Source organism: Natrix helvetica, assembly GCF_964273705.1.
Source record: "Natrix helvetica genome assembly, chromosome: 7".
Taxonomy (NCBI): domain Eukaryota; kingdom Metazoa; phylum Chordata; class Lepidosauria; order Squamata; family Natricidae; genus Natrix; species Natrix helvetica.
Genome location: NC_138558.1, coordinates 53716483 through 53741086, shown reverse-complemented (window position 1 = coordinate 53741086; position 24604 = coordinate 53716483). Strand labels below are relative to the sequence as shown.

Genomic DNA, 24604 nt, shown 5'->3' with positions numbered 1-24604 from the left:
AACATCCTAAGTAAACCAAAAGACCCAGCAGAAAGCAGGAGTGTAAGGACTGCAATATCCTGTACATAGGACAAAAGGCAGAAGACTAGCAGAAAGCATACATGAGCATCAACTAGCAGTTAGAAAACTTGAGGAAAATTCCTTAATTTCACAATACGTAGATAGACTTAACCATAGTTTCAGCTACGAAACATAAACCATCCTAGATCAAGTCCAAAACACTACAGAATTCCTGGAAACCTGGCATTCTGAGAAATTGACTATCAATAGGCACAAAAATGTAAACAACATCTATATACCATTCAAGAGAGACAACCAACAAGGGAACAAAAAGACCAGAACACCTCCTCACCAGCAATCAACATCCAGGTGACAAGATTAATGCCAAGATTAACATTAGTCCAACAAGAAGCAAACAATGCCCAATTAAGGAATTCCCAAACAAGCTAACAGTCCTAACGAAAGGACTACCACTCCCAGCAATTCTAACAGGGCAAACTATTAGAATATAAATGAGAGCAAACCCCACTCCCCACTAGCACTGATGACCTAATTTGGATAATGAAATGTCTGCAAGAAAACAATCAAGCTCAGGGAGCACCGAGGAATCCTTATTATAGCTTTATTTCATAACATGATGAAACTTGAGATACTTTGTTAATTAATTCCAAATTATATTTTAAAAAATTGAATTCAAATCATTAGCTTTTGTATGCATTACATTAAAATCCTCAGAATCTTACCATTATTACCAAGTCCTGGTGCTCTCTGAGCTTGGTTGTTTGCTGCCAGCTCTGCCATCTTTGCTATGCTTCATCAAGCTTGATGGCATCCAAGGAAAGGGAGAGGAGAAGGGATAGACACCTCCTGCAGCATCCTGCTGGCCAAAACGTGGCACGGGGGGGGGGGGCATATGTGGGCATCCCGCACCCTATTTTTGCCAGCAGAATGCTGCAGTAGGCCAACTATTGGGTCTTTTAGTTTAGTTAAGATGTTTTGGAAGGACTTAGTTAGTTTATATGCTACAGTAATGCTGTGTGGTTGCAATAGTCTTTTGGCTGTTCTGAAATTTTCAATGTATGGTAGTGTTATCCTTTTATCAAGGATCAAGAAGTTATCATCCCACTACAGTGATTAAACCTATTATGCTAGTCAGAAAATGACTCAACCCAGTACAGAATCAACAAGGATAAGTGCTATCATAGAAGGGGGGAAAACCAGGAGTCATCTACAACATGGGTAAGGACTAACAACTATGTAGGACAGACAGGTAGAAGACTAGCAGAGCACATCAATGAACACAAACTTGCAATCAGAAGACATGCTGAAAATTCACAGCACATGGACAAAATAAATAATAGTTTCAACTGGAAGCACCTTAGATCAAGCTAAACCCATAAATACTAGGGGATTTCCGGAAGATGAGATACATACGAATAAACCATATTCACAAACCATTCAGAAGAGATGAAAGACTAGAACACATCCTTTCTAACAGCCAGAAAAGCAGGAGTTAACACCAAGCAAACAATCAAGCAGAAAACAATACTCTAATCCAAGGAACATTATATGCTGGGCATGTACTGTATATAAATGGAGCAAACTCCATACTCATTTGCAGTGATGATATTACCTAATTGAAAATGAAACACCTGCAAGCAAGCAAGCTCAGAGAATACCAAGGATTCAAAAGTTGAACCCTGAGCTACAGATAATCTATTCTATTTAATTCTTACCATGATTGTTTTCTATATTTCCAGGAACAAGAGCATCTGGTACTTTAGCATTTACATCTGTCTTGCTACATTGAGCATTCTCAGAATTTCCTTCTAATTCAAATGGTAATGAACTGGAGTTGGAGACATCCTTTTCTTCAGTAACTTCAGCTTTTAATACTGGTTGATGAATAATAAAGTCTATCTTCTCATTCCACTTTTTTTTTTCTAGTAGACCAGCAGGTTTTGACAGAATATATTTCCCATCTTCTTTGGATTTATTTCCAGCCATATGTGTTTCAGCAGATAGACCACGGCCAGAGACACAGGAATCAAAACTTATTTCTGCACAGGGAAGTTCAACTATATTAATAAGTTCCATTGTACTTGTGGAAATTTCTATGCTTTTACTATTGCCATCAGTCCTAGATATCACTGAAGGTTCTCTGCTTTCCTCCCCTCCCTGGATCCCTTGGCCATCACTAGGTAACTCAACTAAATTCTTACTGTTTTTTAAATCTGTCAACATTGTGGGAACCAATTCTTCAGGGCACACATTGGTTTTCTCTTCCAATTCTGTGCTGGTCAATGTACATGGAATTTCTTCTGAGACAGCAGCCCCTGTTCTGTCAGGATTCTTTGCAAGATCCTCTGTAGTTGAAGCAATAAACATCTGATCAGATTTGTTATTAATAATACTGAATTCAAGGCCATGACATATTCCTACTTTTGTAAGTAAATGCGTGTCACTTTCATCTAATTCAGATTCTTGGCTTGTAGCTTCTTGAACAGTCTTGTACTTTTCTACTTCTGGAGAGACTACTGTATTTTCACTACTTTGTTTTGTTTCTATTGGCACAACTACACTATGTGTAACTCTGTTATATATCTCTGTTGCAAGCTGAGCAAAATTCAATTTTTCTTCTGTTACAGAGATCTGATTCATTTGTTTCTCAGTAGAAAATTCAAAATGTTCTACTGAACTTGTTGAGATTGTGGCAGTATCAGTAGTTTGCTCCAGTCTTGGATCAAAGCATTGAGCAATGTCTTCACTGCCTTCCTCTGAAACGGGAGTTTCTGTGTATTCAATTACACTTGTGGAAATTGTAGCACATTCATCCCTTCCCTCTTTATCACCAACCACCTGGATTTCATCGCTTCCTCCTGTGAATACACTGGGCATATGAATGGCATTTATCTCCATGCTGCTGGTTTTCTCTACAGCTCTGTTAATGGCAAGTACAGTGTCAGTATCTTTCACTGCTACAATTGGCATTGGAGTTTCAAATTCTTCTAAAATACTAGTAGAAACTTTATTAAATTTCATAATATCTCCATCTTGATTCATATATTTGACAGTTGTACTTGATGCAGGAGAACTAAAATCTTCAGATGTTAGCAGACCTTTGACCGTCTCTAAGTTTTCAACTGTTCTAGCAACAAGTGGTAATGTTGGCTCATTGTGCTTGGCAGAATGTGCTGAAACAGAGCACAATTTGGCCCCACTTGTAGAGATGATTTCACCTTTACTTTTATCCTTTTCATTAGCAGATGCTGAAAGTATATTTATTTCCTTAGATACCATCTTAATCAGTTCTCCACATTTCCTGTTATCCAAGGAAGATTCAGTGTTCTCACTCCGCTCTTCACTAACCAATGGTTGATTTATATTTTGTTTATTTAAGAGGTCATTGTTGTTCTTAAGTGTCTCGGTAAACAGAGAATCCTCTTTCGGGGAGACAAATGCCATATTTTCATTACTTATGCCAACGCTAGTGGTGCTACTTGCAACTGTCCCCTTTATGTTATTGTGAACACTATCAACCTTCATTTCTTTTGATAAGCATGCCATAATATCAATAGAACTTTTATTTGCATTTAATGAATATTCATCTAACCCTGTTCCAAGCTGATCTGTAGACAGACAGACAGAACTTTCATGTTCTGTAGTTCCCATGTTAATAAGCAACATTCCACTTTCTTCTGTTCCTGTACAAGCCAGCACATGTTCCGCTTCTTCATTGCCTCTTCCTGTACTAGTTACAAAATTTTCACTTTCTTCATCCTCTTCTTTTTCACCTGTGCTGGTTACACAACCTTCATCATCAATATATGAACCTTGACTGACTTCAACAGCATTTGTTTCAGTTCTAACTTCTGTACTGTCTGTGGCAAGTTGATATTTTCCTTCTGTGTCTGAGACTCCTACAAACCCTTTCTGGTTTTCCTCCAAAAGAGTACAAGCAGGATCATCTTCTGCTATTATTCCTGTGCTACTGACAGCACTCTCACCATTTACAATGTCTTCACTTTTGTCAGCATGGGATATTGTTGCTATGTTATTTACCATTTCAGGGCATAGTCCTGTTACAGCATTCTCTTGTGAATCTGTACCAGTCACTGAACAGATAACAGAACCAATGAGCTCAGTTTCTATAGCTGTACAAGTCACAGTGCCCTCAGCTGCTTTAGCTTGTTCAGATTGAACTGAGTTACTCTGAAAGGTATCTGGATCACCAATCATAGACTGATTCTGAGCTTCAGTACCTGCACTGGTTACAGCACCATCACTTTCTATTTCACCTGTGCATGTGGCACCGCCATGAAATCTGCTTATATCAACGTAGTTGGAAGCCACACATTTTTGTTCAGAGCTTGCACTGGTTACAGCATCATCTTTCTCTTCTGTTACATAGCTATTCACACTTTGATCAAGGTCATCTCTTCTACCATTGACTGCCTTCTTTGTACTTTCTTGTATGTAATTCACAGTGCATTCACCACTTTCTCTTTCCTTTGTACTGGTTGAAGAACTCTCACATATTGCAAGCTCTTCCATAACAGCACCACTTTCTTCAGCTGTTGTGACAGTGCACTCACCAATTGCTTTTTCTATTACAGAATGGGCATTTTCTTTACTTTTGATCCACGGACTCAAAGTGAAACCTTCATCTGCTTCTATACTTGCACAACTTAAATGAGCCTTTCTTTGCTCTTCTGAGCAAGTAATGATGGCTTCACCTTCAGTCAGCAAATTTGACATGTCTTCATCTCCATGGTTTTCTTTAAGACTATCAGCTATGGAAGGGATCCTGGTAGGTCTTTCTGTGCTAGTTCCTATAACATTTGCATCAGTTTCCATGCTACTGTGACTAACAATGCAATGGCTACCTTCTACACTACTGTCTACTACACTTCTTTCATTATTATCTTCAGCAACTTCTTTCATATCATTTCCTCCTTTGTGGAATGCAGATACTTTGATTTTTTTTTCTGAAACATTCTTGGGCACTGAACCTGAAGATAATTCTACTAAATTACTAATACTCTGATCTTTGTCTATTTCCAGTTTATATTCTGCAATATTCTCACTGAAATGATCCCTTTCTACTTTCTCCAAGTTGATTAAAACATATTTGTTTGCACTTAAATTTGTAGGTGCTGCTTCTGAACCTATGAGATTATCATTCTCTAAGGTACTAGTTGATGCACTTCCAGTTCTTTGCCTAGTAACTTCCTGAATACCTGCTACAGCACTTACTCTTTTTCTAGGTATTAGTTTAGAAGGTAAATGTATTGTGTCATCTGAGTTTTTAATTCTTATATTGGCAGGATCATCTTTCAGGTTTGCATTGAGTACGATGTTATCATAAAATTTTGTTTTAAGGGTTTGACTATCTGAAACAGTATATTTATCACAAGATGTATTCAAAGATCCCGCTTTAGATCCATTATAAGGATCTGTGATTTCTGGAAGATCTACATCCATAGATTTCTGATGTGCACATTCTCTTGTTAAACTCTTTATTAAAGAACTACTTTTCCAATTTTGATGACCTCTACTTGTAAGATTCGTTGGACTATGACCATCCTCAGTCATTCCATGAAATTTTAATTTTTCATTTTCATGAGCAGCATCAGGTAAAACGTGATCAGTTTCTTCAGAAGCAGCATTTACATGATGTTGTTCTTTTTCAAAACAACTTAAATCCTTTGGCATCTGCCTGAAGGTGCCACTTGATACATTTACTTCCTTAGTAGAAAAAACTTCCACTTTTTCTTCAGAGTTACTGAAATTTGAATACAATGTTGTATTGAATTCAGACATTAAATGATGATGTATTTGGTCTTTGACAATATTTTTCAGTTCAGCTTTTCCTTGTAAATTATTACTGCTTTCTTCCTCAATTTGGCTTTGTTGATTATGTATATCACTGCAACATTCTTCCATTGGTTCCTGGGTTTGATCAGAATACAATAAGTGCCCAGTAGTCTTTTGAAGAGAAATGAAAGGGCTTGTGATGGCTGGTATTTTTTCCTCTCTTGTATCTATTTCTTGGGTTGATGTATTCATCTTTCGATGTTCATTACTTAATCTTTTAATAGGCTTCTTCTCTGTGTGCAGATTTTCTAGCATCTTTGCATTGTTTTCTACTTCTTTCATGCCTTTGTCTTCTGATTTTCCCTCATCTCCTTTCTTTTTCATGTCCTTGTTATGCTTAAAATTTCTGCTTTTGTGATTATCTGCTGACAATCTCCTTTCCAGTCTAGAAGTACTCAAATATTTATCACTTTTACTTCTTTCTCGTATTTTTTCTCCTAATTGCCCCTTAACTTTATGATTAGCATCTTTTTGGAAACTACTAAGTGAATGTGCTTCACTTTCAATTTCCAACTCAGTTGAATTTTCTTCAAAACATTTCATTTCCTGTTTGAACTTAGGTTGTTTATCTGGATTACTCTCTTCTGAATGTTTATCTTTGTCCAATTTCTGCACAGATTCATGCTTAGATAAACTTTCTTGTAATTCACTTTCAGGTACTTTTGCTGATTTGTTATAACTCTTGGACACTGGTTTCAATACGATCCTTTCTTCTAAGCCACACTTTGATCTTCGTCTGACTTTGTGTAGATTATCACCTTGCCGCAAAATATGATCCAAATTGGATGATTCTGCATCATGCTTTTCTTCTTCATTTCGTTTTGATGTTATGGAAGAAACATGAATCTTTGAGGCACTCTGTGACTCTTTTGGTGGCCTAGAATCATTTGGAAACTTCCTGGATTTGTACTCTGCTTTCAATTTCTCTGTGGAAAGCTGCCTCTCTTTTCTATTGTTCTCTTTGCGTATAATCTCATTTTTTTCTGAAATGTTTTTCATCTCTTTGCTGTTCACAGAAGCCTTTCGTTCACTTCTATGCTTGTTTTTCCTTTCAGTTTTATCATCAGGCAAAACTTTTGCTAGCTGACTATTTTTCACAACAGTTTCTTCATTTCTCATGTTCTTCTCAGAAGGTACATTTTCAACATTTTCACTTGTTTTCTGAACATTATCTCCTTTACATTTATACTTCATTAATGATTTGTCTTCAGAAAGACTTCTTTCTTTTTCATTTTTATCTTTTGATGGCCTCACCTCCTTCTTCAGTACATTCTTAACACCTGGTGTTTCTGACTCATCCTTTTTAATATGTTTTTCATTTTTAAGTACATTCCTTTGCTTTTGAGGTTCTTCTGGACTGACCTCTGCCATCTCAAATTGAGATTCTCCTTCAACATCTGGCTGGATAACCTCCAACTGGAAAGAGGCAGACGTTCTTCTCTTGTGTTCCTTTTCAACTTTGATTTCACTTTTATTTTCTTCCGGTGAAAGTCCCAATTCTGCAATTTTTCTAACAACTTTATTTCCATTTTTGCCTTGACTGACTTTAATTTCTTTTGAAGACAACTTTTCAGTACCCTGCAAGACAAAAAAGTGACAAATTGTTAAGTCATCTTTAGTTCAAATACTGATAGCTTCATTTATAATTATTTATAAAATGGATTGGATCCAGTGCTTTTCTTAAGTGAAATTTTGCTATTGTTAGAAACAATTTCCTCCAACACAATTGCTTATGCCATTTGTCAAGGTTCCAAGTAATGTACCATTTAAATCAGAACCCAGAGGCTGGTAGATTCTTCAAATAACATGTTTATTGGATACATATCAGCATAGCCGGTGAAAACCAACTCTGAAAGTTCCAGCGGTTTTTACATAATTAAAAGAATAAAACTTCCCCCCTCCCTAGTGTCATCAGTCATTATCCAATGAATATAGCTGTCAGGCCTCTCTCCTCCTTCACCAGCCATCTGTTAAAATGGCTTTGGTTCTTTTTATTTTGACTGTAAGCTGGGCTATCTACTTCCCTCCTCCCCTTCTTTCTCAGATTTCGTAGCAACTGTGTGGCAACACAAGATGGCCTCACCCAGGGAGAGACAGATTAGAATTGTGGGCTCCAAGGAGTACCGTGAAATACAGGGCTGACAAACCGTTGCCGGGGGGGCGGTCTTCAGACTGGCACCTTCCTGTAAAGAAGGTGAAGAAAGAGCTGTACCTCGAGCGGCCAAGAGGAACTAAACTGGTTCCTCAAAGGCCAGAGACTAGCTCTCTAATCAGGCAGCAGGAGCGGCAGGCATTGTAAAATGTCTGCCACAAAGTCGGGTCAACTGGGGCAAGCATGAGTGCAGGAGCAATGGCTGGACGAAGTGACGCAACTGGGTGAGAAGATTTAAAACCCACTGATACAATAAGCGTGAAATTGGAACCGGGAGATAATTCAAGTGTAAAATAGCGTAAATGGATAAATCTCCCCCCCCCCAGCTCCCCTCTGAGCTCTTCCCCACCACACGCGAACAAAGGCAAAGAAGCCAGCAGCAGGGGAGAGGGGTGAGCCCGGCATTGGCAGCTTCCCCATCCAGGTGGAGCACAATCAGAAGTGGAAGCAGTTCACTTTCCGCTCGAACCCGTCATGATAATAAAACTGTCCTATTGTATGAATGTAGGGAAGAGGTGGTGGATCTTCAACCAGGTGTGCAGCGGATCTGAAACGAAGGCGTTCCAAGCAGTGGAGATACCGGCAACTGCCTTATGCCTCCTACGCAGTGCCCGCTATGCCCACCGAATCCCAACCTCCGTGCTTCCCAGGGCTGCTTTAGGAAGCAACAAAGGTGTAGGGGGCTTGCTGAGAAGCCCGGCAACGTGTTTATGATATGGTGGCATCCAGGACTAAAGTGCTGCGTCTCTATTGGGCTTGCTTGCAAGAAAGCCAGACTTTCAATGCCTATGGTTATAGGTAGGAAGACGGAGGGTCTCGGGAGTGGAGCCTTCAGTACCAAGTCCTTCTTTTGCCCCCATGAAAATCATACCCCCACCCCACCCCCTCCAGTTAAATAGCATAGGGTGATAGGGTTTCCAGCACACAGTCAGCAATTTACATACGGGGAAAAAACATTAACTGCAAAGCAGTTAAAAGCATAGGTGTCCTTTGAAAACAAAGGCTGGAAGGACAGGGTGTACTCCTCCTCCTGCTGAACTTACCAGGGAGATGAAATCCACTGAATCTTTCCTCCCTCCTGCTAAGCACAACCACCCAAGGAATTTTAGGATAATTTCACATTGTTCCTTTTCCAATCCAGGAACTGTCTACAGAGACTAACTCCTAGCAACCAAACCAGCCATCTAGCAGAACAAAGAAATTCTCGGCCAGTTCAGGGTGCCATTTCTGAGTGGAATCAACAGAGTTCATTTCATTAAAAAATTTCTTGCACATTTCCCTGAAGAAGCCTGTAGATTCAAATGAATCCCTTTTATACCCTCTTGATCTAAGAACACAGGTCTCCCACTAACTCTACAAATGCCATGAGCCAAGGCTCACACATAAACAGGTGTTTTAATAACCAGAAACAGAATTCACTTTAGAAGCATTTATCAAATGAACAATTTTAGCCAGCAAGAATTTTAAAAGCTTTTCTAAAAATTAAGACTTACTTCATTGATCTTTTCAAATTCTCCAAAATATTCATCAGGCTGTTCACATTTTTTCTTCCAGCCCTCTTCATCATGCCTAGATGTATGAGAGGATAAAATTATTGGAAATCTCTATTCTGGTAGAAATATAACCTATTTAATTAATTAAATATTTAAACAAAGTAATGAGCTGACAATCTGTTGACTTGCCCCTTCTCCTAAATAGTCACAGCATTCATAATTAGGTCATATTCATAGCATCCATAGTTTCTTTTCCATGTGAACAAGAGCTAGATGCTGTCCTTGGGACCAGAAAGAGAGGAATGATTGGCTAGATCCAAATAATGACACTAGTAAGCTTCAAGATAACATGGAAATAACGGAAAGACGTCCATAGAAAAATGTATTAGACTGGAAACACTATGGAAAGAAGAGGCATGCAGTGAAATGGAGGTAACAAAGGAGGAATCTCAAGGACAATGCTCTAATGTGGTCCACTAGAAAACATAGCTAGCACTCAAACAACTGCAGAAAGAAAACAAAATTCACTGAATTCATTTGGGGTTACAGCTTTAAAAGGTTGTGACACAATACATACCTATTTCCCTAGCTTAGCTGATAAAGGAGGAGAGCCTGTGGCTTAGTGGCTAATACAACTGCCTAATATGTAATACAGCCCAGGTTCAATTCCCAGTAAGGGTATGGCTAGCTGATGAGAGCTAAACAGCTTGAAATAGATACATACTAGTCTCCCTTTATTTATTTATCAGCACAAATGCAACAACATATATTTGTTAATGAAATAGGCTAGATATGTGTGTGTGTGTGTATGTATATACATATACATATACATACATACATACATACATACATATATATATATATGTATGTATGTTGTATTTGTGCTGATAAATAAATAAAGGAAGACTAGTATAGATCTATTTCAAGCTATTTAGCTCTCATCAGCTAGCCATACCCTTACTGGGTTTTGAACCTGGGCTGTATTACATATTAGGCAAGAGTCTTAGCCACTAAGCCACAGGCTCTCCTCCTTATCAGCTGAGCCAGGGAAATAAGTATGTATTTGTGTTACAACCCCTGGTATGCCCACATATGGGAGGGAGCTCACTACTCCCCCTTTCTGTCCTTCAGCTCATTACAGAAGACCATGCAGGCAGAAAACCATATTTTTATTTTTAATGTTGCCTTTTTATATTTGTGTTGTATTTCTGCTGATAAATAAAGGGAGACTAGTATAGATCTATTTCAAGCTATTTAGCTCTCATCAGCTAGCCATACCCTTACTGGGATTTGTATATATATATACATACATACATACATACATACATACATACATACATACATACATACATACATACATACATATCCTATTTCATTAATTAATGTAGATACTAAGGTATTAACTACTACGTCAGACAGGGAAGGTATGTTGTAGACCCCATCATTCAAATAATTCTGAGAGGTGGAAGAGAGTCTTCCTTGTTGCCCCCACCCTCAGGAACATTATTCCCCAGAAAGGAGTGAAAATATGGCTCTACAGTTTTGCTTGGGAAGCCCAGAGGAGCACAGAGCCATGGGGTGGTTTAAGTCCCTGTGAAAGCCCTCTCTTCACCTTCCTATTAATTTTTAATAGTGCTTTTAATCATCCTTGCCTTTTTTTAAAAAATAACTTTTATATATTGTTTTTATATTTTAATATTTTATGGTACACTACCAAGGGTCCCACTGTGAGGGAGATTGGTGGTTCCAAAATGTAACAGATAGATGGTAAATAGATAGACAGGATCGCGGGATCGCATCCTCCCACATACATCCCTGCGGCCAATCCGCTCTCACAGGGAGGGGCTTCTCCAGGTGCCGTCCACTAGGCAATGCCAGCGGGCGACGCCAAGGAGTAGGGCCTTCTCTGTGATGGGCCCAACCCTCTGGAATGACCTCCCCCCGATATCAGAACCACCACAGACTTCCGCTCCTTCCGAGAAAAATTGAAGACTCACCTGTTTCGATTAGCTGGCCTGGCATAATTATAATTGTGACAACTGTTACCTCCTGGAACCATATTCTTACCTGGTTATTTATAGGGTACGGTTTTAAATTTAACTGATTTTAGGGTTTTTAGAACCAGATTTATATTCTTCCGTACAGTTCTTTTTAAATTTTTAACCTCCTCCTTATGTGTATTTATATCTGTATTTATATTTGTATTTGATACTTATTGTTTGTTGTGTGGACTGTACACCGCCCCGAGTCCTTTGCGGGAGAGGGGGCGGTCTAGAAATTCGAAGAAAATAAATAAATAAATAAACAGACAGATGATAGACATATCTGGGGAGATTCTCAATCAACCTGCTCATGATTGTCCCAAAAGTGCTTTTCAAAAGTTAACTTTTTTCTTGAAAAATTCCACTTCTCATCCAAGATCCTTCCCATCATTGTCAGAACTGAAGAAGCTTCTTTGATGAGAAGCGAAACATTTTCAAGAAAAAAAAGAAAGTCCAGTTGCCTTTTGAAAAGCATTTCTGAGACTATTGGCTAGACACCTACATATGCAGTTCATCCTTAATGATTTTTTTTTTAAAAAAGAAATATAATGATATTTTTTACCAGAGGAAGATTAAGGGAGGACAACATTCCTTCCAAAAGGTATTGCCAAGAAAATAATTTGTTTCCTTCTTGTTCCCAGAGAAATAGATAAACGTTCACTCAGGCTCAGTATGTATAGAACTACAAGGCAACATTGAGATCCAAAGAGAGCCATTTGGGACTTTTAGAGAAAAGAGGGATGTCAAGATTGAATCACTTTGCTTTTTTCAAACCTAATGTTTTTCAACTTGCCGATGAACTGCAGGGAGGGAAATGGAATGTGGAGAATGTATGCGGAAAGCATGAGTGTATTGAGCCGTGATGGCAAACCTATGGCATGTGGAGCCATTTGTCAGGGGAACGAGGCTGAAGCCTCCAAAGCGCAAAAAAACGGCCCTATGGGCAAACCGCAAATTCGAGAACGGACCTCCGGTTTGCTCATAGGACCGTTTTTTGCCCTCTGGAGCCTTCAGGGAAGCCTCCTGAAGCCCCTTAATGCTCCGGAGGTCAAAAATCGGCCCTATGGACAAACCGGAAATTACCATTCCCGAACTTCCGGGTTCCCTGTAGGTCTGGTTTTTGCCCTCCGGAGGCTTCAGGAAAGCTCCTGAAGCCTCCAGAGGGCATCCGGGGATGGGTGGGCGGGGAGGCTGTTTTCGCTCTCCCCAGACTCCTAGAAAGCCTCTGGAGCCTGGGGAAGGCGAAAAAACCGCAGCAAAAGCAGGGTGGGATTGCTATTTTTTACATATTTATAATGCTTAAGTAAATCTTAAAGTAGGCAAAAGCTATTGAAAATGTATTTGAGAGTACCTGCATTAAGGGGAAAAAAATGACGTACCAGTTTAAAGAAAAGCTCTGCATGTTAAAAAGGATGTTTATAAAAGAAAAAAATAATTATTCTATAAGGGTAGTTTGGAGGGAGGGAGCTAAATGCAACATTGAAGTTTAAAACTTGTATGTTAAAGTCAAAGAATAAGATGTATTAGAAAGTTTTTTTTTTAAAGTGCTTTTTTGGTTTTTAAAAAGTTTAGTACTTTGAAGGAAAAAGGAGAGTGAAAGAAAAAAAAAGTCCCTTCCCCCCTTTTTTAGGCCAAAGAATTTGAAACTACAATAAATTTTGTAAAATTGTGACAGTTCACAAAAATTACTAGGTGCAAGTAGAAATACACATTATTTCCATAGCAAGGAAGATAAAGCAGCATGGCTACTGAAATGGAACTCTTATGTGAACTGGAGGAGGAGGCTATTAAAGATTTAGCAGAAAATGCTCGGAGATGAACCCAAGAGGAGGCTGCAGGCAGCACTGGGGAAGAAAACAGAGAAAGAGATGGGGGAAGCCTATAGAGAACTCCCTAAGGGGATCCCTGATACCCAATGAATACTGGGATCTACACGTTTAGTGAAAAGAGCTTGAATACACTACCCCCCCTCATCACCCTACTAACTGTGTCACAGAAATCCACCTGGGGGCTAAGCCCAAGCTGTGTTCAATGACCCCCCTAGGAGCTTGAAGAGCTCCACTCCTTCATAAGAACTTAAAGCATGGGTTCATACAACTAGCCAGATCCTGGGTGGCCATCCCAATCCTTTTCAGAGAAAAGAAAGATGGTACCCTATTTCTATGCATAGACTACTGTGGCCTTAAGGTATTTCCATGGAAAATGTTTAGCCATAACCCCTCATGAAGGACATCAAAGACATTTTGAATTCACACACCTGCTAGTTGAAAACCTAACACTTAGTGGCATGGAAAGATTTTCCACCTTCCAAAATAGATTGGGTGGATTTGCAACATCTTAGAGCTTCCAAATTACTTAAGAAATTCCATAGACAATACCTGGACAAGCCTCATGAACATAAATTGATCTTGTATTTGTATTTGTATTTGTATTTGTATCTCTCTTTCCCCTCCAGCTTGTGTTTTCTTTGCAGGACTAATGTGTCTAAAAAGAGGGGCAGAAAGTCAGATCTGCCATCTTCAGCTTGGCGCCTTGCTGGCATCCTGCTATTAATCATTAGAGGGGGGAAGAAGAAATAGGCAATTGGCATGTAGAGGGTAGAGAAGACTAAAAGGGGAGGGGGGGAGAGACAGGATTGACGGAAACCAGAGGTGTAAGAACCAACTTGTTCCAGTCTTCAGGGCTACAGAGCCTAAGAAAGGAATGCAAATTGGACCATGAGGCACCAAACATCTGAGCGGTTCCCAGAACACCTACTTGGCACACTATTGGTCAAAGATGAACCGGTCAAGGCGGGGAGGGCCAGGGAGAAGGGGAAAATGTGTAACCTCTTGCATAGGAACGTTAGTTCTAGCCTGCTTTTGCTGCAACCACTACTTCTTAGTAATATAACATATCAATTCAACCAAATGGAGTTGATGGTCTTTCTTTCATAGGGCCTAGTTGGGGCAAGGCTGACATTCTTATTTAATTACATTTATTTTTTGTATCACATGACCACGGGATACTGCAACTGTCAGAAATATGAGTCAGTCACCATGAGTCAGATGAATTTTGATCAAATGACCATGGAGATGCTGCAATGGGTGTGAAAAATAGTTATGTTTCCTTTTTTTACAATTCCATTGTAATTTTAAATGGTCACTAAACAAACCATTGTAAGTCAAGTACTACCTATAACTAATTTACTGATTTGTTTTAAAATCACACAAGCAAAGCATGTCTTCAGTGATTACTACCTGAAAACCACAAGACAATTTTGAAATATGCCAACATGAACGTAACTCCACTTTAACATAAAATAAAATGAAGGTATACCTTGACTCTCTTTTTCTTTTTCTGCTTAGTGCTACTTTCTTTTCCAAAAATCTTTGTTCTTTAAGCACATCCTTAATGCTGGCACCACCAGTTTTTAGATCAAAGCTTCTTCCTGAAAGGTCTTCCAAATTTTGAATGCTTTTACCTAAAATAACATCAGAACATCTCAAGCTGCTGTATCTCATATTTCCATGGTTTCAGAATAAAGGAAGCTTCCACCGGTTTGCCAAAAATGCATCCAGTAGTAAAGCACTGCAAGAATGATTGGCATAAAGTAAAACTCAGTACCTTGATGGCCAATTTTCAGAGATTTTGTTTTTTCTGCAGCCTTCTGTTTCCTCTTTTCTTCAAGTTTTTCTCTGTTAAGCTGTCTCCTCAGAAATCTCTCTTCTTTTTCTTTAGCCTGTAAATAGGGTGGGAAAGTGTGTGATCCAGAGTAAGACAAGGACAGGCTTTCAGTTCCCTTATCCAAATTGCCCTTTATTACCTAGGTTTATGAGCCCATGTGAAGTATCACTATTAGCTGGATTCTGGTGTGTCAGAAAACAAAGCAGACCATGCATTTCCCTCCTGTGGCTCTCAAGATGTTGTCCAACTATAATTTCTGGCAGCTTCATTCAATACAGACAATACTGAGGGAAGCTGGGAATTATTCTTCTGCTACGTTTGAAGGTCTGCAAGATCTAGTAGAATATGCTAACTTTAATTTAATACTCCTAAGCATCTTGAAGTCAACTTATGTGATATATGTCTACTGCAGCCTGTTATTTAAGATGGCACTCCCTGGCGCATCTTCCCTATTTCCTATGCACAGAACATTTTAAGCCATATTATGGTTGAGTTTAAGGAACAATGGGATAGAGATGTTGGTTTAAAAAAATAGTCCATAGTGGTTACTTAACTTAGCCTGCTTCCGTGTGCCATCCAAAACAAGGCAACAAATCAATCAATGGTACATTTTTTGTGCGCGCCATGAAAACAGCTAGGTCTTACCTATTCTGAGCCACTTTTGTTACTTATTTTTAAAAAGTCAATAGTAAAAAAAAAGTCTCCTGGAACTGTGGTGCCCATTGCTGGGGATTTTCAGGGAAATACTGGACATTCATTTGTCCAGGATGGAATAAGGATTCCTGGCTTGGGAAGTGGGTTAGACTAGAAGATCTCCAAGGTCCCTTCCAGACGTATGATTCTTTCTAGATGAAGTTCTATTTGGCTGGGAGACAATAATAAAACTGCTCTCATCATCCTGATGAGTGATTTGTGCCAGAAACTAGATAGGGGAAGAGAGACGTTGCCAATTGGCTTGTAAGCAAGTCTTTCCTACCCTTTACCATACTATTATGCTAGACTGCCTTCCAGGCTGTAGGAATCTTGTTTCACAATGGATCAGATCTTTTCCTGTTCGAAGCCTAGGGCCATGGTGGAGAACCTATGGCACATGTGCCAGAAACAGCACACAGAGCCATCTCCTGCAAGACGTGCGGCCTCGCTGGCTCCTCTTACGTGTTTCTGTGCACACACCCAGGCCAGCCAGACTTTATGCATTTGTGCACAGCGGCACCCTAACTTCCATGTTTCCATTGTGCACAAGCGCGATGGCCAGCTGTTTGTCAAGCCCACAATGGAAATTTGGGCACATGCGCAATGGAGCACTGCTCTTCCGGCTTTCAGCACTCCCACATATGCGAAGGCCAGCAAGGCCGCGTGTTCCTCGCGGGATAGTTTTGTGTAACATTTCCACCACGCAGGTACACGGGTACAAAAAAATGTTAGCATCACTGGTCTAGAAGATGCTGCTGAAGGAATATTCTTCCAAAATGAGGCCACTGATCCCTGGATTTCCATCTATTTCCCACTGACTTCGACGTTCCCCAAAAAAGTGCTTAAAGAGGTTCATTTGGAGATTGACAGAAGTTCACTTCGGAAACTGTTTAAATTCCACAACGGGCTAGATAAGGGGTCTGCAACCTTTAACCCTCAAAGAGCCATTTGGACCCGTTTCCCACAGAAAACACCAGGAGCACAAAACCAGGTGGGTGTAGCTAACTCAACGTCACTCCCACCCAGTCACATGACCCCGCAGCCACACCTATCCAGGTTTTGTGGCGCCCGGTGTTTTCAGTGGGAAATGGGTCACTTCTGCCTCCCATTTCTATTTTTACTCGCTTTTTCCTCTCCCTTTTTTTTCTTTCTCTCCCTCTTCTCTCTCTCATTTGTTTCTCTCTTTACCCTCTCTCATTCTCTCCCTCCAGCTCTCTCATTTCTCTCTCTCTCTCTCTCTCTATTTGTTTCCCTCTTTTCCCATTCTTTCCCTCCAGCTCTCTCATTTTTCTCTCTCCCTTCTCTCTCATTTGTTTCTTTTTTTCCTCTCTTTCCCCCCCTCCATCATTTTCACATTTCTCTCTCTTTTTACCCTTCTCTCTCATTACTCTCACTCGTTCTCTTGCACGAATGAGGATACCCTCTCTCGCACATGAGCAGGAGTACCGTCTGCAAGCAATATCCTCTCTCACACGCCCAGCCTGGGCATCACGCTTGGAGAAAGCTGGAGCACCCTCACCAAAGACGCTTGCCCGTCAGCCGCTCAACCCACCCGCTCTGCATGCCTTTGCTGCACTGTAGTGGAACCCAGCTGCTCAATTGAGGGCATCCCCGCTCGTGTACACCCCCCCGGCACAGCAACAGCCGGCCAGCGGGTTGAGTGAGAAAGCGGGGAAGCCGGCAGCTCGTGCTCACTTCTCAGCTGTGAGCCTGTCCCCCTTTCTGTTGTACCCTCTTCCAAAATCACATTCCCACCCCTTGTGTTAGCGAGGTTGGTCTGAGCCACTGCCAGGTTGGGCCAATGTCTCGGGGTGGAGAGCAGGTCATACGACCAGGTAGGCAGGAAGCCGCAGTAGAGGGGTTAAAGAGCCACATGAATGTTTGGTAAGTTTGTTCTCATTCTAAAGGAACAGGTTTGCAATCTTAGATTACACATGGTAGCAGGTTCCAAGTAACACTCATGTTTGAAGTGATTCAAGGAGCTTTGCTGCTGTCCAATTCCGATTCTGGCATATGCTGTTCCTTCGATACATCGGGCCTGACATGCGAAGCTGTGGCACGATCCGCTTCGGGCCGTATAGGAAGAGGCAGATGCTGCACTCAGTGGTGCTGCAGCTTTGAGGCTCGGAAAGGTGAATGTGAATTGAGCCAGAGATTCCAAAGGAGTTTTCCAGTTCCCAGGAGCTGAGTTTTGCTCCTCACGCTGAGTTGGCTGAATTGCTCCAGGAGGCCCACTAGTGACTGGCTGCGTGATGGCTGGGTGAATCCCTAATCCGAGAGCGCCTGGGGTCTGTGGGTCCTGGCACTCTCCACTTGTAAGCTGGGGTCAGCTCCATTCTGCTCAATCCCATCTGTTGGCTCAGCAGCATCATTCCAGGCATTGCCTCTTAAGGTATGTCCAGTTTCCGCATCAACTCTTTTCTGTTTTTCTGTCATATTTTTCACCAGAATTTTGTTTTATCTTTATTAATCTTCAACCCCACTACTTCTCCATATTCTTCTATTATTTTAACTAATTTTGGCTTTTTCTATTGGATCCTCCATAATAAACACCAAATCATCCGCAAATGCTTGTAATTTATACTCTTCTTTCTTGACCCTCGTACCTTTTACCTCTTTATTTTGTCATATTTTTCTATTCAAAATCTCTACTGTCAGTATAAATAATAATGGCGATAGTGGACATTCTTGTCTAGTTCTCTTCGTAATCGCTATCTTTCCTGTCATATCATTATTTACCATTACCTTTGCCAACTGGTTATTAAATATCGTTTTAATCATATTTATAAATCCGTCACCAAATCCCATCATTTGAAATTGCATTATCATGAATTGCCAGTTCACATTATCAAAGGCCTTTTGAGAGTTCAGAAACAACAACGCCATTTGCTTTTCTGGGTGGGCTTCATAGTACTCTAGCGTGTTCAATACAATTCACAAATTGTCTCTGATCTATCTCTTGGGGAGAAATCCATTTTGGTCTATGTGTATAAATTCATTTAAATGTCTCTTCATTTTTCTGCCATTATTGTTGCAAAAAATTTTATAATCCACATTTAATAGTGAAATAGGTCTATAGTTCTTTATTTGTTGTAGATCTGACTCTTCTTTTGGTATAAGTGTTATATATGCCTCCATCCATGTTTCTGGCATTTTTGCCTCCTTAATAAGTCATTGAATAGTTCCAACATTGCTTTGCTTAATACTTCTTGTAGTGTTTGGTACAGTTCTGCCGGTAATCCATCTGGTCCTGGTGTTTCCCCCTTCTTTTGCCTTTTGATGCCTTCGGATGAGTTCCCGGAATTGGCCCATTTCTAGCCTGACAAGTTCTGTCACTCAGATGGCTAGGACACCACCTATTAATGTCCTATCAACCTGCTCAAAGCGAATGGGGCCTCATGATTATGCCTATGCAGTTTCTTTGCAGTTTCCTCTTTTGTCAACAGATGGCACTCTCCATTTAAATTTCAGTTACTAGTTTACCAATTTATTGTCCTTGCGTTGTACAGGAAATACAAAGCAAAATAACTTTACTTTTTTTAAAAAATATGTAGATAAACCCAATGTTCAAAACTACCTTCCCAGTAATGCTTCTTCCCTGTTTAGGAGTCTATTTATTTCATAATATATTGTTTGTTCTCCTAAAGCTTTCATTCTGGTTTGGTACTTAAAAACAAAAAAACGCCTCAAAATGCTCAGGCGCCACTTTAATACACAGTTCTGGGCGAATAGTTCTGACTATTTCTTGGGATTCAATTTAGAACATAAGAAAGATCCTCTCCCCCAGTTTCACCACAGCTCACCTTCTTCTCTCCAGCAGAGTCTTTAGCTGTTATTTTTGGTTTGTCCCTGCTTTGCAGCAGCAATCTTTGAAACTTCCACATTAACTCTTTGGGATGTCAGCCCGTTTGTTTCAATGTCTTTATTTGGGCCTCGGCCTTTACAGAATGGGCCATGTCTTTGAAGCGGCCTCAGAGCAGCTGGATGAATTTGTCCTCATCGTCTAGCTCGAGGGCTTCCTCATCATGGAGCTCAGCTATCCATTTTGCTGCTTCTCCCTCATTCATGCCATTCATAATCGCCAAAATCAAATCCCGATCGGTTAGGTATTGATCCCATAACAATCAATGTGCGCCCAGACTCGATTAAGGAAGTAGGCTAGCCATCCCGGGGTTCCATTAAAAGTTGCCATAAAACCCGGAGGGGGAGTGGCTGGCAGAGTCAGTTGTGGAACCGCTGTGGGCTGCTGAGCCATCATGGGCTGTTGTGCTGGCACCCGCGGCAGGACCATGGCCAATAGCTGGAATTGCACTGGTACTGGCGGTTGTAACTGCACTGGTTGCTGGGCCACCATGTATTGCAATATTGGAGCAGGCGTCCGCTGGTATTGCACCCACCCCTGACCGGGTTAGAATGCCCACACTGGTGAGATTTTATCACCTTGGGGCAATCTGAGGACTTGCTGCTGGGATGGGGTAATAGGTCCCAACAGCCCCAGTTGGGGTCCTTGTAGTACTGGACTGGGATGACTCAATGGGCTTTCCTGCTGTCCAATTCAGATTGCATATGCTGTCCCCTTGGTGGATCAGGCCCAATATGTGAGGCTGTGGCACGATCCGCTTCGGGCCGTGTAGAAGGAGGCAGATGCGGCACTTGGTGGTGCTGCAGCTTTGAGGTTCGGAAGGTGAATGTGAGTTGAGCCAGAGATTCCAACGGGGTTGTCCAGTTCCCAGGAGCTGAGCTGTGCTCCTCATGCTGAGTTGGCCGAATTGCTCCAGGAGGCCCGCTAGCGACTGGCTGCGTGATGCTGCGTGAATTCCTAATCCGAGAGCGCCTGGGGTCTGCGGGTCCTGGCACTCTCCACTCGTAAGCAGGGGTCAGCTCCGTTCTGCTCAGTCCCATCTGTTGGCTCAGCAGCATCGTTTCAGGCATTGCCTCTTAAGGTAGTGTGGCTCTTGCAGCTTTGTTCCATAGAGTAAGGTCTTGCTGGGTGGCTCATTTGGGCATCGGCTCTTTGGGCTGGGAACCAACCTGACGTTCCGCTTCTGCCACCATCTCTGCTTCCACCACAGCTTGGGAAGGGGAGTAGATGGTCTCGACGTAGACTGCCAAGCTCGCCCATGGCTCCCTCTGTGGCTGATTTGTCTTCCTCCAACTTTCCAGAGTCTTCACACCACCCAGTGGTGGTGGGTCGATGTTCAGGGCTCAGGACCCCGGACAGCACCTTGAGGTTTGGGGAGCTGGTTGAAGTTTAAAGAGGATTCGGGATGTCAGGGATCCAAGTAACACCCCCAACAAAATAAGACTCCAAGACTTGAAGTTCCTCAAAGTTCCATTTTATTAGAGATGTCATATTGGCACTTCTGGGAAAACCCAAATCTGAAACCTTCCAGGTTTTCCCCACCCAAAAGAAAGTCCACGCACTACCCAGCATCCACGTGTCAATCACATGGTCTAATCAAAGCACCATCCTAACTGGAGATGCCTCCCAGTCACACCCCTCCAGGTGCAGGACAGAATGTCCTTGACTCTTGGAGAAAAGTAGGTTATTATCACTATATATCTCCCCAACTCTATGCAATCCCCCTTCCCAGTTTCCCACAAACTAAATGTGGCAGGCCTGAAGATCCAATGCCCAAGATGTCTTTAAGGCCTGACACTTGGATCCTCAGTTGACACTGAATTTAGAAGGGACATCTACATAGAGGATCAATTGTATTTGGTGCATCATCCAAATCTTCTCAACTAGTTGGATGTGGTGATGACTGTCCATAGCTGGACTACATCCCAACTATAACAATTCATATTATATGTCAATTCAAAATGCCTCAAAGTGGCAGCAAAATTTAACACCTACACTCCTAATAAATGATTTATTCAGACTTGTTATAGCAAGCCATCAATGGACTCATCAGTATAATAGCAAAACATCCATAGAAACAGATAAACATAAAACTACACAGAGAGCCCAGATTGAAACAAAAGCAATACAAAAACAAGATGGAAGAATCATGCATTTGCATGAGATAAATATACAGAAGAGAGTTTCTATTCATCTATCCCACACTATGGATGAATTTAGCTAGGAAAAAATGAGGTTCCAGGTACTCCAGGGCAGACACAACCAGTAGTTATTTTGGTGAGAGATGGCAGAGATAGCAACAAGGCACTTGAGACATCCTTAAATTTTTCTTTCAATTTAAGAGATAACAATAATGTTAAACTAGCAGCAATACATTAAAAATTAGAGGGAGAAAGGAATTCTGAAACCAGGCATTTTTTTCTTGCCTTAAATTTTGCCAGCATGATATGTATCCAAGTATTTAGAAGTTAAAATAAAGAAAATATTGGCTACCTGGATTGCATGTAGTGGATGTAACACATCTATGGAGATTCTCAGTCATCCAGGTCATAGTTGTCCCAAAGGTACTTTTTCAAGAAACAACTGGACTTTCTGGTTTTTCTTTAAAGACGTTTCACTTCTCATCCAAGAAGCTTCTTCAGCTCTGACTGGATGGTAGGAAATGGAAGGATTTGCAGACAGCTAGTCATCTGCATTCTTTTTAGAGTCTCGTTGAAGCCACCTGGAGGTTTATCTATGTTGTCAGGGTCACCTAAGTAGTACAAATGGGTATGGAGCCTTCTTGGAACTATTCAAAGGACTATGTGACCTTTGTTTTTTAAATGCAGATGAATCCTGTCCTGATGGGTTTGTTCTATGTTGTGCCATTCTTTTGAAGACAGCGAAGTCCACATTTTGGACAGAGAGGACCGCTGATTTGAAAGAGAGATCAAAGAGGCCATCTATGTCAAAATTGAACAGCCCTCTCTCAACAGAGGGGGAGAGATACAACATCATCTATCTCCAGTGTACAACACAGCCCTTTCAACAGCTCCAAGGCTCCACACTCATTTGCACCACAGATGACTCTGACGACACACAGAAACCTCCAGGTGGCCCCAAGGACTCTCTAAAAGAAGGTAAATAATCAGTTGTCTGCAATGAGTATAAATCCTTCCATTCCACACCATCCAGTCAGAGCTGAAGAAGCTCCTTGGATGAGAAGTGAAACATCTTCAAAGAAAAACAAGAAAATCAAGTTGCCTCTTGATAAAGCACCTTTGGGACTGCATGTGTACAAAACTTCCCTTGCCAATCTTTTGACAAGTTGATATTCATAAGAAAATGGAGCAAGCACTTATGTGACACACAACCCTCAGCTTGGAGCACAGAAAATAACTGCTGCATTATAAATGGTACTGTGATGCTGTAAGAAATTTTTCCAAGAATCATTCATCCTGGGAAACTCCCACTCATTAAGGAAAGAGATAAAAGAGCAATTCAGCTTACAACCGACTGGCGACGTTGCTCCACTGTTCTTTCGTCATCTGAATCACTGTAATATTTGGAGTAAAGGTAAGGCTTGTGGATGTAAGCATGTCGTCCAGATTTTGTTTTTTTATCATTTGTCCCTTCTGCCTCTGATTTTGCTTTAATCTGGCTGCATTCATCTTCCTCGTCTAGATAAAAGTTGAGAACAAAAGTGTAAGGAAATGTTCATTTTATAATTTAGATATAAGCTAAGATCCAAAGAACCAGACAATACCCCCAAGGTAGGTGAAACCCCCTTCTCAACCGACCCCTTTCTCAAAACTGATGTTGCATAGAAGGAACTGTAGCTGGAAATGAAAAACCATCACCCTATATGAAAGTAAAAATTATTTTGGCATTTGAGGATCCTAGCCTTAGCTATCCTCCATCTGTATCAATAAATATCCTCCATATTTATTAATACTGTTAGAAATAATGTTAAAATCCCACATTATTTTATTATCCCATTATTATGGTAAATCCAGAACTACAGATCACAGTAAATTTAGCCTTCATTTTTACCACAAGATTCTGGAATTGTAATATGAACCACAGTGGGACAGAGGTTCAAATGCAGTACTGCAGGCTACTTCTGCTGGCTGCCGGCAATTTGGAAGTTCGAATCTCACGAGATTCAAGGTTGATTCAGCCTTCCATCCTTTCCAGGTTGGTAAAATGAGGACCCAGATTGTTTGGGGGCAATATGTTGACTCTGTAAATGGCTTCGAGAGGGCTTTAAAGCACTGTGAAGCGGTATATAAGTCTAAATGCTATTGTTATATTGCATATTATCTATTATCTGATTGCCTCAGCTTCAATTATCTTAGGAAAACTATGAACTGATTCCAGATATTCCAGCCAGTAAAAGCACAGAATTATCCTCTTAGCACAGATGGTGCTAAAAGGTCAAGAAGATCAAAGCAAGCAATCAGCTAGGTATTTAAATGCAGCTTTCTGAACTTAAAATACTGAAAACTTTTTAATATTTGTTTTACCATAGAAAATAAAATACAAATCCATCAGTCAAGATGAAACAAAACAAAAGCATACATTCAACCCTAACAACAAAATACCAAAATCTTTCAAATGCCTTTTATATATACATTAACAAACTGACTCTGTTCTTATGAACAAAGGACACTATGCTATAATTTGCCTGATATCTATTAAATAAGATTTTTCTTCCTTGCGTTTTTTTTTCCTGCAAGTGCAAGTTCTGCTTTAAGAAGAACTGAACGTTGATTCATTGGTTGCCACAGGAACTGATATCATGGGCCAAAAGAAAATGACTGGCTCAAAGTCAACTCAA

General features: G+C 40.7%; 1 protein-coding gene across 5 annotated transcripts in view; it reads right to left on the bottom strand.

The window, feature by feature from the left end:
• BOD1L1 (biorientation of chromosomes in cell division 1 like 1) overlaps positions 1-24604 on the bottom strand; it is an 80144-nt gene that overhangs the window by 40351 nt on the left and 15189 nt on the right. For all 5 annotated transcript variants that reach the window (XR_014175923.1, XM_081959857.1, XM_081959858.1 and 2 more), the window contains exons 6-10: positions 23275-23444; positions 15171-15285; positions 14883-15027; positions 9523-9598; positions 1737-7455 (exon numbers count right to left, since the gene is read on the bottom strand). Coding sequence is in view for 4 of the 5 variants with exons in the window: in XM_081959857.1 (XP_081815983.1) it covers positions 1737-7455; positions 9523-9598; positions 14883-15027; positions 15171-15285; positions 23275-23444 (6225 nt within the window). In the remaining variant the exon portion in view is untranslated. The remainder of the gene's footprint in view (positions 1-1736; positions 7456-9522; positions 9599-14882; positions 15028-15170; positions 15286-23274; positions 23445-24604) is intronic.